The sequence below is a fragment of the Stenella coeruleoalba genome, assembly GCF_951394435.1.
Source record: "Stenella coeruleoalba genome assembly, chromosome: 3".
Lineage (NCBI taxonomy): Eukaryota > Metazoa > Chordata > Mammalia > Artiodactyla > Delphinidae > Stenella > Stenella coeruleoalba.
This window is the reverse complement of record NC_137148.1, coordinates 4,636,675-4,658,021: the sequence shown is the minus strand read 5'-3', so window position 1 is coordinate 4,658,021 and position 21,347 is coordinate 4,636,675. Positions and strand designations below refer to the sequence as shown.

At 37.3% G+C, this 21,347-nt stretch overlaps 1 protein-coding gene across 8 annotated transcripts in view; it reads right to left on the bottom strand.

Annotated features, from left to right (window-relative positions):
• Positions 1 to 21,347, bottom strand: part of ICE1 (interactor of little elongation complex ELL subunit 1) — a 58,898-nt gene that overhangs the window by 27,279 nt on the left and 10,272 nt on the right. For 5 of the 8 annotated variants that reach the window (XR_013827536.1, XR_013827537.1, XR_013827538.1 and 2 more), the window contains exons 1-8: positions 14,374 to 17,512; positions 12,755 to 12,831; positions 11,755 to 11,792; positions 9,468 to 9,550; positions 9,211 to 9,250; positions 9,071 to 9,127; positions 2,456 to 2,542; positions 336 to 745 (exon numbers count right to left, since the gene is read on the bottom strand). Coding sequence is in view for 5 of the 8 variants with exons in the window: in XM_079916354.1 (XP_079772480.1) it covers positions 336 to 745; positions 2,456 to 2,542; positions 9,071 to 9,127; positions 9,211 to 9,250; positions 9,468 to 9,550; positions 11,755 to 11,792; positions 12,755 to 12,831; positions 14,374 to 14,451 (870 nt within the window). In the remaining 3 variants the exon portion in view is untranslated. The other 3 variants (XM_079916358.1, XM_079916355.1, XM_079916357.1) reach the window with 3 other exon arrangements.

The window sequence follows — 21,347 nt, the reverse complement described above, 5'->3', positions numbered from 1 at the left end:
CTGACCTGCATGCTCTATACATGGACTTCCCATCTCTGAAAGACTCCATGTCTGTAAACACTTGTTTAATTCACTCATTCCATATCTGTTATGTGTCAGGCACTAAAGATAAGAGTAAGCAATTAAGACACAGGAGACTTACAGTACACTGTAGATTAAAACAATAAAAATGCACCCCTAGTACAAAATGAAAAAAGCCGTATGTGCACGTGGACCCGAGGGCACTGGCCCGCCTTGTTAAATCCTCACTTTCCTCCCTGACAGCTGGTCTGAGATCCCCTAGCAGGATGGACAACATGGCCACCAAGTAATGCAAATACAAAGTGTCAACTTACAGGTGAGAGTGAGGACGGAAATGCACCCAGGTGTGGGGACGACAGCAGAGGGGGTGAGGGCACCGGGGACAGAAGAGGAGGGGGCAGCTTGAAGAAGTCGACGGCAGCCTGAAGATCTTCATCAAAAGAATGATCATGATCAGAAAAGTCAGCACGGTCATCCTCATTCCTCTGCGTTACAGCCTCAGGATTCCGGTCCTCTTTAAAGACACCATTGTCACGGCAAGCTGCTCCACCCAGCCTCTCTCTCCCCGTGTCTTCACACGCAGAGAAGTCGCCCTCTATCTCCATGGACAGCTCTGCCAGGCACGTCTGCACAGCTGAGGTCCTGAGAGGGCTACCCCCTGCTGGAGGGGGCACACCATCCTCCCTGGACTCTAAGTATCTGGGGTTTTCTTTGGCAGGTTTTTCTGTGGGGAAAAAATATATATAAAGAAAACTTAAAAAGAAAATCCTTATTTTAACAGTTCAAAATGCTTGCATTAAATCCAAGTAGAAACATTTTTAAAAGGCAACCAATCCCTTCCTAAAGAATAACCTATAAGACTTGAACATATTCCACAGAAGTATGCTTCCCTCACAACAAGCGAACGAGAAGACAGGCAGGTGGATGGTGAGATGCCCGTGTCCCATTAGCAGCAGGGTGTCCGTGCCAAGGCGCCCATCCACCGCCATGGTAACGGGGCTTGACGATGCCCTCATTCTCTTGGGAAATCAGCAGGACTGGGGAGAAACAGCTTCTGTATACAATGTGATAGGAAACACTATTTTCCCTGTCTGAAATGAACCTATATTAGACTACTCCATGACCATATTTGTATAATTCTCTAACTAAGGAACCTGACTAGGTCACATAAATACTTCGCATTGTGACGCAACAAGAAAACTACTATAAAACGTTAGTTCTCTTTGGATTTGGATTTTGCTATACTGCAGTAATGGTAATTGTTAGTAAAAACATCGTGTCCTAGGAAATAACTAGAAATAACCATTTGTCATATTTGAAAGCTGTAAAAATATATTTTGCAGAAGGCCTCAGGGCTCCTTGGAGCAGTGTTTGATAACAGGGCTGGGGAGGGGAAAATACAAGCTGAGCCTTAAACAGTTTGCAGTACCAGAAGTAAAGAAGTACTCAAAACAGGACGGGACATGCCTAAAAGACCCAGGAGCCAAACTAAAGATGGTCCCAATAACCAAATCTGGAGCAATTTGAATAAGATAATGAAAGTACTGTATTATAACATACAGAATAAAAAAAAAATATCTGTGAGACTACACTGACAGAAATAGTGAATAAACAAGTAAGTGGTGAAAAGCAACAGCTCTTCCTTACTGAAGAATTCCAATTAATACACGTAGGAGGAATGAGGGAAATACAAAAAACACTATTAGAGTGGTAATCGTAGCAGACAAGATCCATCAATAGATGCTAAAATCAGTGGGCTACATTGGAGAGAAACAGAATATCTGCAGTGTCAAAGCATCTCCCTCAAGATAATCAATGAATAAGGAAGCAACAGAAACTTTACATGCAGGAACCTGGCCGACACCACCTTAAACAAGCAATCAAGGTTAACATCCCCAGTGACAACGCAGACCCACACACACTCTCCCCTGGCACACTACTGGGGAACTCTTGCCAAAAATACATAGCCTCGCTCTCATACAAGAAAACATCCCACAAACCAAAAGATTCGTATTCTCCAAAAGGGTCAGAGATGTGAGACAAAAAGCGAGCAGTAACTGTCAGACTGGGGGCAATTAAAGGAAGAATGACTGGTAAACGCAACATGGGGTCCTGGGATGGGAGGCAACAAAAGTGGGAAACTCGGTCTTCTGCGTACACCTGCCATATACACCTCCCACCATGTGTCTTCCAGTTTCCATGAATACTCCCTGACGAAAGGTGCTATTACAAAATAAAAAGCCAGATGTATTCACTGAGACTAGGAGTCACCCTGGAGGGAATGGAGTTCTGTATGAATTCAAGTACCCATCCTACTTTATTTCACTCTTTCAATGTGAGATTCAGGAGATATTAAAAAGTAAAGGCATATAATGCCCAAAGTAAGCATTTCTACTGCATGTATGAAATGTACTTCTGGAAGCTTCTCTCTCACCTGGGACACATCTGCTGCCTTCACCAGGTAGTCTGTGTGTTGTGTTTATACAGAGCCAGAGTTCCTTCAGAAGTAGTTTTACTTTTCCTGTGAAAGAGAGTAAAGTATTAAAGTCATGTCATTTGGCTCATTCTACACGAGGCCAAAACACAGTCCTGTAAAACCGGGATTTACTAGGGAATTAGAAAACCAGGCAACTTAGAACATCTTCCCCAAATTCAATCATTGCACACAATTCAGTTAGCTACTGATAAAAAGGTCTACTGATGGGCTGAATACAAACTCAGGTTTTTTTTGGAAGGTGGGGTGCAAACAGGGGTAGGACTCAAAAAACCAAATCTACTTGTTAAAGGCCTTTATCACCGCTTTGAATGCACAGTATAAATAAATTTTTGGTCTATGTATTTTCTACAGAGAGTGATAAGAGACTGGGGTCGGGGGGGAAGCATAGATACAATGACGGATGGAAGAGATTAGGGCTCCAGGTAGTCTACAAAGAACAAAGGACAGTATCCCCTCAGTTCCATGAGGCTATCAGAAAAGCCATCCGAGTTGACCATGCTGTCATTAACTTAGGGGCTTCATGGATCTTGGAAAAAATTTTAATGGCCTTAAGGGGAAATGGGAGGAGACAAAAATGGGTGTGTATAAACATGAATAGGGAGAGAGAATCACACATGAGCAGACACACAGAAAGAAGCATATGCTTCTATAAGGAAAGTGAAAACTTTGGAATTTTCATAAATATTTTTCAAACGGGTTTGATTTCCTAAAATGGTTAAGAATCACTGGTCCAAGTTGAAAGGCAAAGGGCAACTACAACAAAGACAGGCCTAATGAAAGTCATATAACATTAAGAATATTATACTATGGTTTTAAAGTCAACTTAACGTTAAGAACACAAATTCCCAAAAATGTTCCAAAGCAAAACATATTCATAAAAATATAAACATGAACAGTTCGTGTCAAATATGCATAAAAAGACAACCCACACTAGTTAAAATTTAACTGAAAATAGCATTAAGTATTAGGTAATTTCAGTCCACCCCTAAGTTCTGTTATAGTTCATTGGAAGTTCTTAAACTGAATCATTTATTGAAAACACTGAAATCTCTAATCCAGTTCTAGAGAGGCTAAAAAGACCAACCTTTTAAACCAAAATTTCTACAAGGAGTCACAAATTTTGGAAGAGGTCAGCCCTATTTAAGTTGGCAAACTACATCGCTCTAAAAAATGAAGTCCATAGTAAGAGGACCAGGACAAATGGGGCACAACAACAGAGAAGTCTGAAAAGTTGGACATTTCCAACCTCTCCTGAGACAAATCAGCCACTGTCACTGTATGAGGTACATCCATTTTTGAGTTTCAAAATTCTATGATCAAGTAGTTTATCTACATTATGATTTAACCTACCCAAAAGCCTGCTTCCAAATACTGTAATCCCCTTTGCTTAAATGACCTGACCAGGATCCCTGCTTATTACGTATACCCAAAGCAGCAAACAAGGAACCTTAAAAAAAAGAAAAAAAGTTACTTTTCTATGCTTATGGAGGCTATTAACCAGAGTTAGGCCTATTTCAACTGAGCACTCATTCATTACTTCCAGTCTGACATAAAAGAGCTATCCATTCCCAGTAAAGCAGAAAATAATTTTCATTGTGGCATCATTAGTTGTGAAAACCTCTTTCAGCTGAACTGCACACCTTCCCCTTATCCTTTAAAATGCCTCCTTTATTAAAATCCAGGCAACTCTGAGTACAGTATTTCTGGACTTTCCTACTCCACTGATTTGTCAGTTTCCACGTGAATAGCACGCTTCTTTAAACACGACAGTTTTATAAGTATGTTTTAATATCTGTACAGGCATGAATGTGGCTCAGAATTTTCCTTTTCAAAAATTAAATTATTATTCCGAACAGCTATTCTTTCCGATAAACCTTCACCATCTGGTTTTAGAGTGTATATTTATAAATACACATGGGGAAAATGCACATCTTTATGCCTTAAGTCTTTCAATCCAGGAACATAGCATTTACACATGTGTTCAGATGGTTTAGTTTTCCTTCACCGAGGCAGGCATGCTGCTTTCAGGTCTTTCCCTGGACATCTCAGGTCGGCTGCCACCTGAGATCTGGTCGTTCTTATTCCACCCGTTTTGATAGGCTAATGATGGCCCATTGTGCGTGTCCACTGTATATACCTGCACCTTCCCCAGCTCCTACACTTCTGTCTTCCTTTTTCCACATAGATAGTCACATCATTTAAAATGCGGACAATCTGACTCTTCCTTATTAGCACTCACAGCTCCTACTCTTCGTGTCTGCCTGGCTGCACGGCTTAGGGTCTCCAGCACACACAGAAGGGATGGAACGAAAAGCAGGCTTGCCTTGTTTCTGGCAGTAATGATTATGCTCTTAGGGTTTCACCTTTCTCAAGTTCAAAATGTTTTTTTTCTATTATTACCTCACCAATTTTCTTTTTTAAATGAGGAATGGGTACTGAATTGAGATGATCCTATCATTTTCCTCTTAACCAGTTGTTGTGGTATTCCTGAGATAAATCCTTAAGTCGTAACTTGTCCATATTCTAAATTACTAATAGATTTGAGTTCTTAAGATTTTATTTAGTACTTTTGTAGCTTTATTCCTAAGTAACAGATTTCTGAGTCTTGAAGATATGTATGCATGTTATTCTTAATTGATCTTGGTACAGGGTTATGCTAGTCTAAGAGAATGAAACGGGAAGCATTCTACATTTTTTAAGTTCTAAAACCAAACAATAATAAAGACATCAGTTTTTCACTTCAGGCTTGCTCACCTGCAAGCCACCTAGATCTTCCATGGTGTTGGATATTTAACTATTTTTAAAATTTTCTTCTGGGTTATTTTTCTGTTCAGGATTGCAACAACTAGTCCATGTCAATTTGAGTATGTTTTCCTACAAAATGGTCCATTTTATGAACATGATAAAATCTGAATATAAATTTGTAAATTAAAAATAATTCTCCAAATGTATTTTTAAAGCTTTCTCAGTCCTGGTGCGAGTCGGGTTTTGTTTCTTCCTTTCTTGATCAGATATGCCAAAGAGCTGTCACTTTCATGAGCATTGAAAAGATCCAGTTATTAGTTTTAATGGTCCCAAATCAAATGCCTTGTTTCCTATTTCATTAATTTATGTTTCCCTCTTCATCAATTCCTTCCTTCTATTTTCCTTAGGTTTCTGCTGTATTTTCCTACCTTCTTAGTCATTCATTTTCTGTAATCCTTGCTTCATTTTCTGTAATTCTTGCTTTCTAACAATCGCTTAAGACCACAAACCACTCACTGAATGCTATATTGACTATATCTCAAAGGTTTTAATAAATACTGCCCTGCTTTTGTTTATTTCCAAAACAGATTAGTATTTCAGTTTTTATTTTTTCTGTTATCCAAGAGGGGTTTGTATTTATTATGTGTGTTCAGTTATCAGTTTTTCAGGGCGGAGGTAGGAGAGATTTTTATTAATATCCTATGAAATATCAATATCTTCATATCTCCTATTAGATCGTAGCTTTTCGTTGTCTAGTAAATAGTCAGCTTTTATATATGTTTGAAAAAGTATTTTAAAGAATTCAACGTTTGTGGTTTAAGAGTTATATGTAAATCATCCATCCTGCAATTATGATTCCAATTTATCTCCTATTTAAATTCTTGCTTTTACTCTGTATTTGTGAGAAACACACTGAAGCCTCCCATGAAAACAGATTTGGTTATTCCCCCTAGAATATCCAAGCATTTTACTTGACATAGTTTTATGCTCGAAGGTCATAAGAGCAGTATCTTCTTGATGAATTGTACCTTTAATCAATCTAAATATTTCCTTTTAATCCATGTAAATTCATTTCTAGGTGTGAATTATTTCTTTGTCTTGTATTACTGCTTTCAAGTTAGCATCTGCTTAGCATTTCTTTATCCATCCTCCTATATTCAATCTTTCTGCTTCATTTGATTTTAAATGTATTTCCTTTGAACAAATCAGAGATGGAGATCATACATGAAAATCATGCTCTACAGCTGGGAGGCTTTTCTAATATAAATATTGTATCAGTGTCCTGCTCTGGGAAGTTTCTTTCTATAGAATTTCTTGATCACATTTTCTCCTTACAGCTCTGTTCTCCCCTCTGAGAAGTCCTAGATGACTACTACAACACCTGGCTCTATGCTCCAGAGTCAGGTTTTCCCTAATACCTTTTATTTCCTTATCTTTTTACACCACATTCTCACAGATGTCCACAATTAAATCTCTTGGTTCATTATAGCAATCTTCTATTTGTCCACTCAACAATCCAGTCTTTCGAGTGGGTTTATTTCTACAACGTATTTTTAATATTTGAGAACCCCAACTCAGATTTCACATCAGCAGCCTACGGACAGGTTCTTAGATGTTCTCTAAGGACTCTATTTCAATTGTTATCATTTTCCTCTTGTTCATGATTTAACACCGTTTCTTCAGGGACTAGTTTCTCTTGAGCTCGGTGCCTTTCTTCCCTGTCACTGCTTTTTCTCAGTGACGTCTCTCACAGCCAGAGTACATTTCTACGGCATCCATTTTTAGTCCTATTCCTCTGGCAATCAATGCAGGTCCTCATCTCATGAACCCACAGGACCCTGTCTTCAGAAGGAGGAAGCAGAGTGAATACGGTTGTGAGGACTTACATGGCATATATACAAATATCTCATTTTCTGGGAACAGGAGGGGCTGTCCTTCAAAGCAGCCATAAGTAACCCAATTTTCTGACATCCACACCCACTCTGGGTCTTCCCATGTCCTAACAAACACTTCAGAGAACTGAACTTTGGGCCACAGCCTGTGGACCATTGCCAGGAACAGTCTCAAAGCCAGAAGGCCACAGGCTTCTCGCCCCTTCGCTGGCCACCTGGCGACTGCCAATGCACTGCCCCTTCTCCCGTGCCCGCTCCTCTGATGTAGGGAAGCACACACTTCTGTGGTGAAAACCTGCTTTTTGAGGGCTGCTGCTTTTCTCTGTAATTTGGGGTTTCATCACCAACTGACACCATCTGCTTTACACCTTCCTCATTAATTTCTAGCACGTTTTAACTATCCTTTTCTTTTTTTCTTAATCTTCTGCCATTTTCATTGGAATCTGAAAGGAAGGCAGACCAACAAAACCCCCAGGCAGTCTTCTCAAAAGTGAAGCCGATCCAGTGCTCTTTCTGCCTAATTTGTAAGGTTTTTCAGAAGTCAGGTATGAACAAAGAAAAGTGTTAAAGATTTACTTAAGAATTAGGTATTAAACCCATTAAGGTCCACAGCTAAATAATCAGCAGATTCCTAAAGACTTCATTTATTTACTTGTTTGGAAAAAATAAACAGTATCCCTTCCCTTACAGTGAGGATAGATTAAAAAAAAAATTATTTGAGAAAGTAACTAGTTCTTTGAAGTTAGAGAATGTATGGCTAGAGAACAACTATGGAAGGGGGTGAGGGATGTGTTTTAAATAGTGAGGCCTGAGAACAGCAGAATCCTAAAAGAAAGAAGGTTAAAGTCCACAGCTGACTGTTAGCTGGGAAAGCCCAGTGCTGCCGAGTCCGGCTTCTCTCAGCAGCACCTATTACTCAAAGTCCCACTTTCCACACCTCAGAAGAGTAGGAAGAAAGGTCAAAAGCACATGGAATTATGCATCAGTGATAGTGATAAACAGACTCAGGGCCCGGGCAACTGCAAAGTATCAACTGTTAGTCTTAAGCCTTGATCTATGGATTTAAAAAAAAAAAATTAAAGGAAGGAAAAAAGGTAAAGGAGACTTCTGAAGAGACACTGCATACTTGCACAAAACAGTGTAAGTGGTTTTAATAATTTCCATTTGGAGAAAACATGAGTGACATGAAAATACCATTATTTACTTATTTGCCTTTTTAAATGTATCTCTACCAAAACAGTAGAAGATAGGCAGAGAAGAAATTCATAATCTCTTTTTTACAACTAGGAATGAAAACACAAAGAAGGGAAGTCAATGGTCAAGGGTCAAACAGTAAGTAGAAAAACTGACATGAAACTCCAGCATCCCCACTTCTCATGTTACACCTCCTCATCCATGAGGTAGCAGGCTCAGTGCTGCAACGTGCCGGGGACGCTGGGGACGTCCCTGTCCTGTGAGCACCACTGCACTCCTCTGTGTAACTTCCGGCCTTCCGTAAACCCTTCTGTCTTCCAACAATACACCGCAGGGCTTTGACTCCACAGTTTCCCTGCCTGACTTTAACCATTTTTATATATTTGGCACCTATGAAATCTAATACATTAACTTGATAAATTATAATCTAATGAGGAAAACATACTCATTTATTGAAAAGTGTGGAAAGTATAGCTCTCCCAGTTTTCTTTCCCAAGGAATACTGCTTTTCGACTCTTTCATTCACTATATTATTTTATCAGACAGCAAGGTGGTAACATACACAGATCTAATGAAGACAGGAAATAGGAGATGGCTTCTTCTAACAAAAAACATGTACAAGCCCAGGAATTCCCACAATTATAGGTAAGAGTAACAAGCAACCTCCCAAACCACTAAAAGAAATGCAAAGAGATTGAAACTAAATTTGCAGTATACTTACTTTTATCGATGCTTCCATAAGAATCACTTGAAATTTGTGTTCCAATATGTCTCAACTCTAAAATGTGGGGAAAAAACAGTTAGAAAAGAATACTGTGTGTCAAAATAGAATTCTTAAGTAAGCATTAACTGAATACTCACCCTTTTCATTTTTCTGTTTAGAAAATTCATCAAGCTTTTCCTGTAAAAACAAAACACGAGCAGTGTTTGCAGTGGATAAAGGAGTGCTAGTTCTAGACGGGATGTAAGAGGGGGCGACCCAGGGGCACTGCTGACTGCCCTCAGCTGGGGGCCTCACGTGTGACTCCTCATGACGAGGACCCACGGGGCTTACAGAGGACCCAAGGAGTCCCGGAGGGAAGATCTGAACATGTGTGGGCACTGCTGTTATCTATTACCTGTGTCTTCCTAAATTCCTTTTCAAGTATTTTCTTTTCATTCCTTAGTTGCTTGAAGTCCTGAGTTTGCTTGACAGCAGCCTCTTTATTTAAAGAGTGCAGTGAAGTAAGAGAGAAAAGTAATTTACCACATTTATAATTACCATTAATGAAGTTCTCAAAATAAACTACTGAGAGCTTTCCTCATTTCTTAAAATTTGAAACAAATTCTGTAAAAAGTTACTGTTCTTTCAGTAGTCTATCAGAATCACGGATAAATGCAGGAACACTTTTGTTTAAACTATTATCTACAAAACTGAAGAATTGGCATATAGGCTCTAAGACTCCTTTCCAATCCTGAAACAAGCCAACCCCGACCCTTTAGTCAGGCAACAAGCCAACGTACAAGATCTTTAGAGGGAGAGGCTGTGGTCCCCTTGTTCTTCAACAATCAGGAACATTCAAGTTTTAGAGATTTAGAACTGTGATTTTATCAAGCAATAGTTAAGACCATTTTCTTCATTTGGGGGAAGGGACAATCTTCTCAATGTTTACTATATTTTTACTCCTTCCTGCCTGGAGTTCTCTTGCATCAAGCCAACTCATTCTAAGTCCCTATATCTTTACATAGATCTACTTTTAAGGTATTTTTATAGCTCTCCTGTGGATCTAGAGCAAATTCTTAACTCGAGTTTTTGGTTCTGAATGGTTCAAATATACTATTAAGAACCTGAGCAGTATTGACTTTATCTGAATATGTTCATATACAATTACTATGAAAAGTAAAATCCTATAAACACCACAGTAACAATCCTCTCCTGATTCCTCTAACAAACTTGAGTATTTCTTTACCTGATTATTAGCCCTGTCACTTACTAGAAAAATATTTTTGTCACATGGGAAATACACTTTCGCTTCAAAGGAAGTTTGCTGTAAAAGCTTCATATAGTCTCACAGGCATTTTAGATCCCTTTAAAATTTTTCCTTAAATAGACATTATCTCCACACAGTAGCAATAGAAGGTAATACTGAGAAAGAACACAGTGATGTTGTACTTACTGCCACACTCAATGTTTGTGCAACAACCAAATCAGAGGAAAACTTGTTAGCAAAACATTTAGAACCTAAGTCTGAAAAATTGGGCTCAATTAAGGCAAGTTAATGACTGGAAATATATTCAGCAACTTCTATTCAAATTCTCACTTCACACTCGAAATGAAAATAAACTGTTCTTCGACAGACTTGCGGTTGCCAATGGGGGCTGGGGGAGGGATGGAGTGGGAGTTTGGGGTTAACAGATGCAAACTATCATATACAGACTGGATACCAACAAAGTGCTACTGTCTAGCACAGGGAAACCATTCAATATCCTGTAGTAAACCATAATGGAAAAGAATATTAAAAAAAAGAATGTTTATATATGTATAACTGAATCACTCTGTACAGCAGAAATTAACTCAACATTGTAAATCAACTATACTTCAATTAAAAAAAAAAAAAACCCATTCTCTGAAGCAGAGGACTACGGGAGTGATGACAGGGCAAAGAGCAGGTCCGTGAGCCCCACAGCTACGAGGGCAGCCCCAGCCCACACTGGAGAGAAAGGAGAAGGGGATCAGGGATGGGCTGGCAGGTCACACTTGTCTCTACTTGATGTTATTTCCACGTCACAACCACCCAATAAGGAGGAGAAAACAGAAGAAAAAATCTCGGATTCAATTCCTAAAAGGGCTCTTAGCTGCCACAGGAGGGCTGAGCAGACTCTCGTGTGGCCCTCTGCCTGCTCAGTGTAGACAGAAGGCCCTGAGCAAACGTGGGGTGCCGGGGGCAGGGGGGTGGTGGGCAGGGACACAGTGGAAATTCCCAGTGTAGGGAATCTCACAGAAATCTCTCCATCATGAGTGTGTCACAACCATCCAAATACATCAAGTTTCTCAGTACTAAAAGTAGTATCCTTTTCTACTAACCATTTATTTCGTTAGTAAAAAATGAGAGGGCCCCATGAGATTCAACTTTCAAAATTTAAGTCCGTTTCTTGATCGCTGCTTTTTACAGTAAAAGTATGGGCTGTTATTATTTTGAGTGAACACTTCAAGGATATGCCACATTCCATTTCCATGTCTATCCAGTAACTGAGAGAAGTACAGTATTCAACCTTCTTCCTAACGGTACCCTTAATACACTCATCCAGGGATGCACCATCAAAAACAGGACTCAACTACTTGACCAAGTACTACAGCCTTGTACAGTTACCAATCATTCATACAAAGACAATGACTTCCATTAGCTGGACAAGAGTGCTAATTACCTTCCAGCTTCTTCACCTTGGCTTCTAGTTTCTTCTTCCTGATAATTGTATAAATTAAAATGGTTAAAAAAAATTAACTTCACAATTTGTGATATACATGATTTTTTAAATTATTGAGATTTACATAATAAAGAAAATGTTAGTCACAACAAATATAACACATCAATCATTAAAAATACCAGCAACTGTTTTGAAGGTAAACTTCAGAAAGAACAGTATGCTATTTAGTGTGTAATATATGTAAGATGGATTTTTAAAACTCTGCATTTTTGCGGCATATCGTGCCTGTGTGGCTCATCTCTGAGCCAAGCTGATGCGTCCAGGTGGCATCCTGGCCTCAGTCCAGCACCTGACTAGGTGCGGTTGCTTTCAGGAGCACAGGCAGGCAAGGGCCGTACCACCATCTTACAGGAGGCAGTGGCCAGAAAACTGCACTTGTTTTAGGATAGACTTCTGAGGCAGAGAAGGTAGGAAACCCTCTGAGAAAGTCTCTGAATTACTGTGACATCGCATCTACATTAAACTACTGTATGTGTAGCTCACGAGTTTTGTAAACAATGTGAATATAGTATTAAACTTCAAAACAATCAACTGACTTCTTTGGAAGAGCCCCTTTCATTAATGGAACACAGACACCCATTCCAGATGATATCTATTAAAGGAATGGTACAAAGAAGTGAGACGATAATCATGTTTTCTCTATGAAAACAAAATACAGACATACAAGCATGTATGCATATAGACATAAAAACTTTTATGGAGTTCTTTGTGCAGGCCTTTAACATAAGATGGCTTATTTACTCCTATTAATCCTTCCACATAGGTATAATTTCCATTTTACAGATATGGAAACCAAGGTTGTGAGACTAGTTCAAGATCACCCAGTTAATTATGGTCAACATACCCAAAGACAGAGAAAAGAGAAACACTACTGATTTAAGCATTAAACATTTTCAAAGTTGAAAACACTATTTCCACAGTTAATTTCAGAAATACTTACTGAGCATCAGTTTTCAAGCATTCTTCTTTCACACGAGCATATTCCTGATGAGTATCCTGATACAACTTCAGAGAACTCTAAAAAGGAAATAAATGTGTGTGTGTGTGTCTGTGTGTGTGTGTGTGTGTGTGTATATATATATATATGTGTGTATATATATATATACATATATGTATATCTCAACAATTTGAAAGTCACTGACCACCAGTGACAAGGATTTTGACCCTGAGAAGCTAAATTATTATCACTTAATAGTATGAAATTAACCAAATGAATACATATGATTAGGCAGGAAACCAAAGTACAATTCATTGAACATTTTAACAGATATAACCAGATCCTAAACAGAGGTAATATGATAAAACAGTCTAATCAAACAGAGCTATAAAACTTAAAATATACTAATTTTAAAATAACCCCAAATCTTCATAATATCGAATAGCTAATATTTTTGTTGCAGCCAATTAAAATTCAACAAAACCTAAAGAAATTTTAGAGGTAATAAATATAAGCTATTATTACTACTATGCAAAAATATAAAATAAAACATTATACTTAATGATAATTGGGGAAAATATGTTAACACCAATCAATATGTATACCCTATGGACACTATGGAATGGGAAAGAAACATACTGAGCCTGATAACACAGTACAATATAATGTGTATAGCTCTTCGGTCGCCAAAGCTCTGAGAGACGGGCTTTATGACCCCTTTTTACAGATGAGGGGTCTGAGGATCCAGACACTGAGTAATTCTTTGAACGTCACAGTGAAAGAGTGACTATTTAGGTTTATTATTCAGCTGTGATTCCAATGTTCATGTTTCCTCTCAGGTATAGCTGATGACATTACTTTGTAGTCAGAGGTAGACAAAATTCAACATCTTGATTGTTTCTGTTTAATTTTCACCGCATAGTTAAATATATAATAATTCCTATAGAAATAGGAAAATCGACCACTGTTTGAGTATGTAAACCTCAGAGAGGTGCATGGCATCCTAAAATGAAACAATCTGAAGACTGGGAGGCACAAATACTATCAGACCGAGGAGCCAGCAATCATTCTGGCTTGGCTACGACTTGCCTAATGCTAACCACCTAACTTCACTGGCTTCAGAGTTTATTTTAATTTGTAAAAGCCATGAGTTCTCTTCTAAGGCTCCAATAAAAAAAAATTTATATTAAAAGTAAGTTTATAGCATCTAAAATAGTTTTACTTAGTGCAACTGGGTTTTGAAATGGAAAACATAATTTCTGTAATTTAAGTTTGAACTTTTGCAGGTTACTTTACACTTACAGCAAGAAAAATGGAAAAGGCAAGCAATGCAGGGCACATAAAGTCATAAAAATTCATAGCTAAAAAGGTTCCTCTACTGAACCTCTCAAAAAGCATAAGCAACTAATACAGCATTACATTAATTACTAATAATTACTGTAAGAACCAAGCCATCAATCTACTAATTCAATGTTCTCTAAGTATAGCAATACACTTAAGAGTCTTGACTATCATTTATGTCCTTTGTTAAGGCATAAAATGTCCCCTTATCCCAATTATAGTAAATAAGTAGATCTTAATTTACTGATGACAACCTTCTGTAGGAAAATTACTTTAGGTACCTTTTTCTCTTCTAGCTCTGCTTTTAAAGATCCCAGTTCTTCCTGACACTTCTGCAGAGGAGAAATTTTTTGAAGCATCTGTTCCACTTGGTTATGCAGAGTAATATTCTCTCTAAAAATGGACAATGCATTAACGTTATTATGCAAAAGTATCTACAGTGAATTATTAAATGTATCTACTGGTTTCAATTTTATTTCTACCTAAAAACAAAGAATCTCTCTTTTTAAATGCATTCTATTTGTACCAAAATGATTTATGTATCACTTTTTATTTCTGACATGAGTCTATTTCTAATAAAAGTACAGCCAAAACCATATGAGAAGCAAGCGCAATAGGCTCTCAATCTGCTGGAGAATACAAGAACACTTGGATGATCTGCCAGGTGATCTGGCTCTTCAATCCTGAGTTCATCACCACTGATTTCAATTCAATGATAGGCAACTGTGTGGTCATTTTATAACCATATTTTGCCTTCTTCTAATTGACAAATGTAATCAGAGTATAAAACATTACTAAATTCTAAGTAAGACTACTTTAAATTGATCAAAATATACAGGATAAACAACCACTTTAAATTATCCAATTCACAGAGACAACAATAACTGATAGCAATAAACTTCATCTCAGTGGCCACAAGATCAGTAAAATTTACTGAAAAATCAAACACTGGGCTGTAATTTAAGACCTCGGTAAGAAATTCATTTGGACAATTTAATATAAGGAAAATGTGAATCTTCTTTTATTATAAGCATCAAAGAAACAGTCTACATAATGGGTCAATTCTATGTGGCACTTTGTTGAATCTGTGTAAAAATCTAGTCCGATAAGTGTCTACCCCAAATAGACTAGGAAAACAGGTAGCTAGCTTACCTTCTTGCAAACTGCAGCTGTAAAACTTGTTAAAGAAAACTGTGACAATTTTATCTACTGATGATAAAACAATTTCATCTTGTCTGAAGATAAAACTCACCTTAAAACTCCAATAATCTGTGTTCAGCATACATACAGGCAAAATCATAATTCTTAAAAAACAACAAAGTTCCATCTACAACATATGATAAAGCTTTTTACTGAGTTACTCCTATTAATCATAACATGTGCCATAAGTCAAAATATGTACTTCTATAAATTAAAAAAGATTCTTGATTAACTATACGATTAATATTAAATTCCAAGAATAAAGACAATGCAATAAGCAACTAATGAAAACTACCTTGAATCCTGTATGTATCAGAATACCCAAACATCCTGTCCTTCTTTTCTCAGAGTCCAGAGCTCAACTCCAGCAAATAAGAGTTACATACTTACTAAAACCATGTATATATGTGTGTGTATATATATTTAATGAATATAAATATTGAATGAATTATATATATATATATATATATATATATATGTATTTAACGAGCAATGAGAAAAGAAATACAGGGAGAACATAAAATCTGGAAAACCTTTCACTTTTTCAGTCTGCGCAATTTGGTAACTTCATTTCCCATCATGCTGCCAGTAAAATGTTCTAAGACAGCAAAAAGTCATTCCTTTAAGTTTCACCACCTGTCAAATCCTACTCTCATATCACAATATAGAAAGGTCTGTTGGTCACAACACATCTGTACCCTCCTCTATTAGAATGTAAACTTCTGAAGATTAAGGAGTTTCACCCTAAATTACTGCAGTCTTTGCAAGAAAGAAAAATTCAAAAAATATCTGATGAAATAAAATATACTCTCTGCCCTGTACAAAGAGGAACTAATAAACAACAAAACAGTCAGAATTACACAAAAGAGTAAAGAATAGAGTCACACAAGAAGCCATATTAAACCTACAACGTTGGCACCTCAGGTTGTAGAGCAAACAACTGCATACTTGAGGTACAATGAATACATATTGTGAGCAAAAGTCAGATGTGTTTAAAAAAAAAATCTGTATTTACCTATAGTTGAGGCTGAAGCAGATTAGCACACTGCAGAAGGGAAATTCAAGAATAATCAAAAAGTTTTATCAATTTTTAATAAATTACTTTAACAATTGATTTTTTAAATTTTATAAATTTTAGAAAAGTAAATCAATAATTTCCCTGCTAGCTTACATTTGTAATTACCTCAAAAAGTTCATACCATTTTCTCCAAAAAGGATACAATGAACACATATTTTCCTAATACTGGAATTAACTGCCTATTTCCCTATTTAGCTAATTATAAGTGTTTATAGTAACTGTTTCTGTACAGCTTTCAAAATCAAAGATATTACTCTTGCAATAACATACATTTATAGTTAAACAGACTGATAATTTCAATAAAGCACAAGAGGAGATTTTCAAAGACCTATTTTTTTGAATGTAAAACTTGAGATACTAAAAATAAATCGAAATGCTGTGCCTTGATTTTATTCCTCTAATCACACAAATTAGATACAATGGTACCAACACAAACAAATAACTGGTGATTACATATAAGTTTAGGAATGCCAGAAATAATATTGAAACAGGCCTCAGGTTACTGCCAGAGTTGAATAGCAGTTATTTGCTCCAGTACTGAAGTTAAGGCTGCGGGTCACACGTATGTGTGTTTACTGTCACAGGAGACACTTAATTCAGGTAAGTATCACCAAAAGATGTGGGAGGAATGATTGTGCACACTACTTCCGCCCTGCCAAGAAAATACAGAGGCCTGCAGGTGCTCTAAACGGCTACTGGACAAAACGGTGACACAGAGACCAAGGGCTGTCCTGGGGATACAAACTTACACTATGATTTGGGATATATTCATTAATTCTCTACAAGTCACAAAACTAATTAACAAAAGTTAATTTTCCTGCATTCTGAATATTCCTACAGTGCACTCCTTATAGAAATCCCAAAATATTCTCATAGCATCATATTCAGCTTCACATTATTCCTAAACCTAAAGAGCACAGGTCATGTCCTCAGTATAAATGAAAAAGACCTACTCTTTAAAAAGCTTACGAAACCTTAAGAAAATCAATGACAAAAACAAAACACATTCTATAACAAGGAGGCCAGCAGCCTTGACCATTAAATGTGTGTTATGAGTAGAAGACAGCTGCTCAACTGCGCTTGTCAGGGGCACTTCCTACTTGGAGCCTGTAAGCACCGCTTTCCAAAGAGTAACTATGAAATTTCTCACATTCCTTTACATTCTTAAAAATTCCAACGAAAAAGCCAGTAAAAGGATATCATCACATTTCTTCTGATATTCTGTCAACAAATTACTGTAACAAAGAAAAGAGTTATGTTACTTTTTCAATCTAGAAAACACACTATGTTAAAATCATGTCTCCAAATGTACAAGGCACCTTTCTTCCTAGGTTTCCTGCAACAAATTTATGTTTAATTAATTAAACATATGCACATACATATCACCTTAAATTCCTTAAAAGCACTGCAATGATACATGAGTTTTTAAGTTAAAATTCCTGTGATCTAAATAATATCTTTGCCTACAAATTCTTGTAACTTTCACAGGATTAAAAAAAACAATCACACCAGGAAATTTACTACAAAGAAATCCGATGTCCAGTCCTAAAGCTAAGAAGGCTTTAAAGATAGAAAACAGCTTTAAAAAAAATTTCCAGTTTAGCAAAAATCATGTTCTAACCGCTGAGCCTTGCTGTAAAGGTCTGAGCACTGGTAACTCCCCAGCGGGCCAGTGGTTAGGACTCTGCGCTCTGGCTGCCGAGGGCCTGGGGCAGGCCCTGAGGAGTTCCATTATAACCCACACCACACAGGCACCGGGTGAGCAACCCCAGTTCCACTCTCAGCCCGAGGGGGTCTAACACCACCACCATCTGCTCCAGCTTGTATGTCAGGTTCACGAAGTTCGGCCAAACAGAGGAAAACATACTCACTCTGTATTAATAATTTTTTGCTTCAGGGTAATTAATGCTTCAACATATTCATTTAAATTCTGAAAGAAAAAAAGCTACAGTTAGCTATTTGCTTTTATAATATAAACTACTTTATTATTTTTTCTGTAACATTATAAAATATAAACATACTGTTCACTATATTATATAAACATGGAAATATGTAAATCTATTATTTATGTTGAGTATAAACCCACAGAGATTCTATGTGACCTTGAGCCATGCTGCATTTCTCTGAATCTCTTTCTTTACCTGAATGACGTCACTCTAACAGCAAGGCAGTTGTACTGATGCTCTGACTATGTGTGCTTTTTCACTGCGAGAACTCAATAAATATTCATTACTTTAGTTCACTGATTACTACTGACCATCAGTCTACACTTCACATTATTTCCGAAAGGACTTAATCCAAAAATACACGTAAATTATTAAAAACAGCAAAAAAATAAAAATAACATGGGAAAAGCACATAGGAATATTAAAATGGGGTCAAGATTAAGTGAAACTTCTTTTTATAAGGATCTATGTTACACTTTAGGGACAAACTGCAAATGTGGCTCTAAATTACTGCTATCAACTTGACAGAAAAAAAACATTAGTTACACTGTTCAAAATGTTCCTAAAATTTAAAACTGAACAGATTTTCTTTTCTTTAAGTGACTTTTTCCTTTAATGTCTCCTTTTTTCACTGATAAACTTCAGAAATAAGAACTTATTTTTCATTAATTATCCCCAAAACATCTTTTTCTATCTAGGTAATCTAATTTTCAGAATTACAGAACTATTTTCCTTCATGCTAATACATGCATTTTCTTTGCCGTCATACATGTAACATATTTACTAAAATAAAAAAATCTACACATTAAAATATATAAAGTAAAATGTATATGTTATCTCATAATCACAACACCTGTCAAAAATCACTGTTACTTTTTGTATATATTCTTTCAGAACTATCACTATATATTTAAAATACGTCTGGATGTACTCAATTCACCAATTCTCCACTGAAAGCCAGTTAGGTCCTTTTCAGTCTTTACTAACAACAGGCAATGTATTTCCTTGCCCAGTTCTCTGGGAGACACTTCTAGTTTCCCCTAGGATGAAGTCCAAATAGGTTCCCTGCATTAGTGATAGCTGGGAGCTTTGATAATCTCAGAGACATATTTTTCATTTATATTTCTTTATGCGTGATACTGAGAAATCTTCCTTATCTCCTCATCATTTTTCTTTTAGTAAGAAAAACGGCCCCTTATACCATTTGCTCATTGGTGTGGTTGCACTTTTCTTATGAGCTGCAATATATGAGGAACAGTAACATCTGGTCCAAAAGTTACAAATATATACATGTGTATGTTTCTCAATTGATCATTAAAATACAACTATATATGAATACAGTAGTTTCAAATATTCACTTAGTTAAATTTGTCATTTTTCTTAAATTCTGGTTTCCTAATATATTTAGAAGGTTCTACCCCACCTAAGATGCTAAATCATAAGGAGTCTTCCACATGTTTTTCTAGTACTTTTATGCCCTTTCTTCCTATTTCTATCTTTATTCTAGAATTGATTCTTGGGTACAGTAGAGACTCTGAACATTATAAATCAAAGGGCAATGAATGGACTATTCAATAACTTTAGTGTATTTGGCTTTCCACATTTAAAAAAAATCTTTCATTATGTAAAAAGTAAATTCTACATGGCAGATTTCTAGGCAGAGGGGGTAAATAATGCATCTGCTTTTACTCCCTCCCTAAAACCAGCTAAAACTGAAGTCAAGGGATTTCTTTTCCCAAAAGGCCAAACCCACAAGGATGAGACGAGGATAAAAGACAAAGGAACACAGGAAAGCTGACTTGAGAATACAGATTTAGCAGACCCAGGAGAGGCGGGCAGGGCGAGGGTGGGGGGCAAACCACTCAATTCTCAGTTTACACTACAAAACTTCAACAAGCACGGAGGGGCTAGGGTCCTCAGGAAGGTTGGACGGGGGTCACTAAGAAGATAACTAGTTGCAAGCTTCCTGGTAAGCATGAACCCTCAAATCCCCACTCTGTTCTGCTACCAGGAAACTGCCCCACCCCCAGCCAGCAGGAGGAGGTCTGCTTTTTGAAGAAGCCTCTGCCTAGAACACTGTGAACACTTGGGGCAGGTGGAATGCACCAAAAACAGAGGGACCAGGTACATCTAAGCACACTGCGCTGATACTGACCGCCTGCTTCTCCCCATTAAGCTCCCAGACAGTGGCAGCCAATCCTTTTGCCCTCCAGGCAGGAGACCAGAAGCCGTTTCTCTGAGGAAATCTAACCAGCCTGGAGACAAGATCTAAAGTAGCAACATGAGATATTCTTCAGTCAAGAAGTGGCCCACCCAGACCTACTGCAATGAAGCTCAGGGTCCAAAAACCCGCAACACTCAGCATTGCCAGCCACCGCTCTATTAGCTACCGCTCTTAATATGAACAATCAATCAAAGATTTCCAAACATCAGACAGGAACCTGTAATATGAAAGAGAGACCAAAACAAAATGAACCAAAGCAACTTGCAGTAGACAAAAACTGAGAAACCTTTAAAGGTACTAATTAACATGACCTGAGATAAATGATGTTATTTTCATAAAACAAGAACAAGCAGCTATTTTTAAAAGGAATACTCAGAATTCTTAGAAGTTTTTCAAAAAGTTTTTAAAAATTAAAAACAAACACCCACTAGGATGGCTGAAATCAAAATGACAGACAATAACAAGTGCTGGTGAGGATTCAGAGCAACTGGAGCCCTCATAGCATTGCTGGTGGAACAGGAAATGTGCAGCTGCTGTGGAAATAATTTGACACTCCTCAAAATGCTAAACAGTTAATTAGATGATTTAGCAATTCCATTCCTAGGTATATGCCCAGGAGAACTGAAAACATGCCCATGCCACATTTGTACACTCTTATTTAAAGGAGCATTTATTCACACTAGCCAAAAAGTGGAAATGCAACTGATAAATGGATGAACCATCACCTGATGAATGAATAAATAAATGTGGTACAGCCATGCAATGTGAATATCTGACAATGAACTGGAATGAATGGCACATGCTACA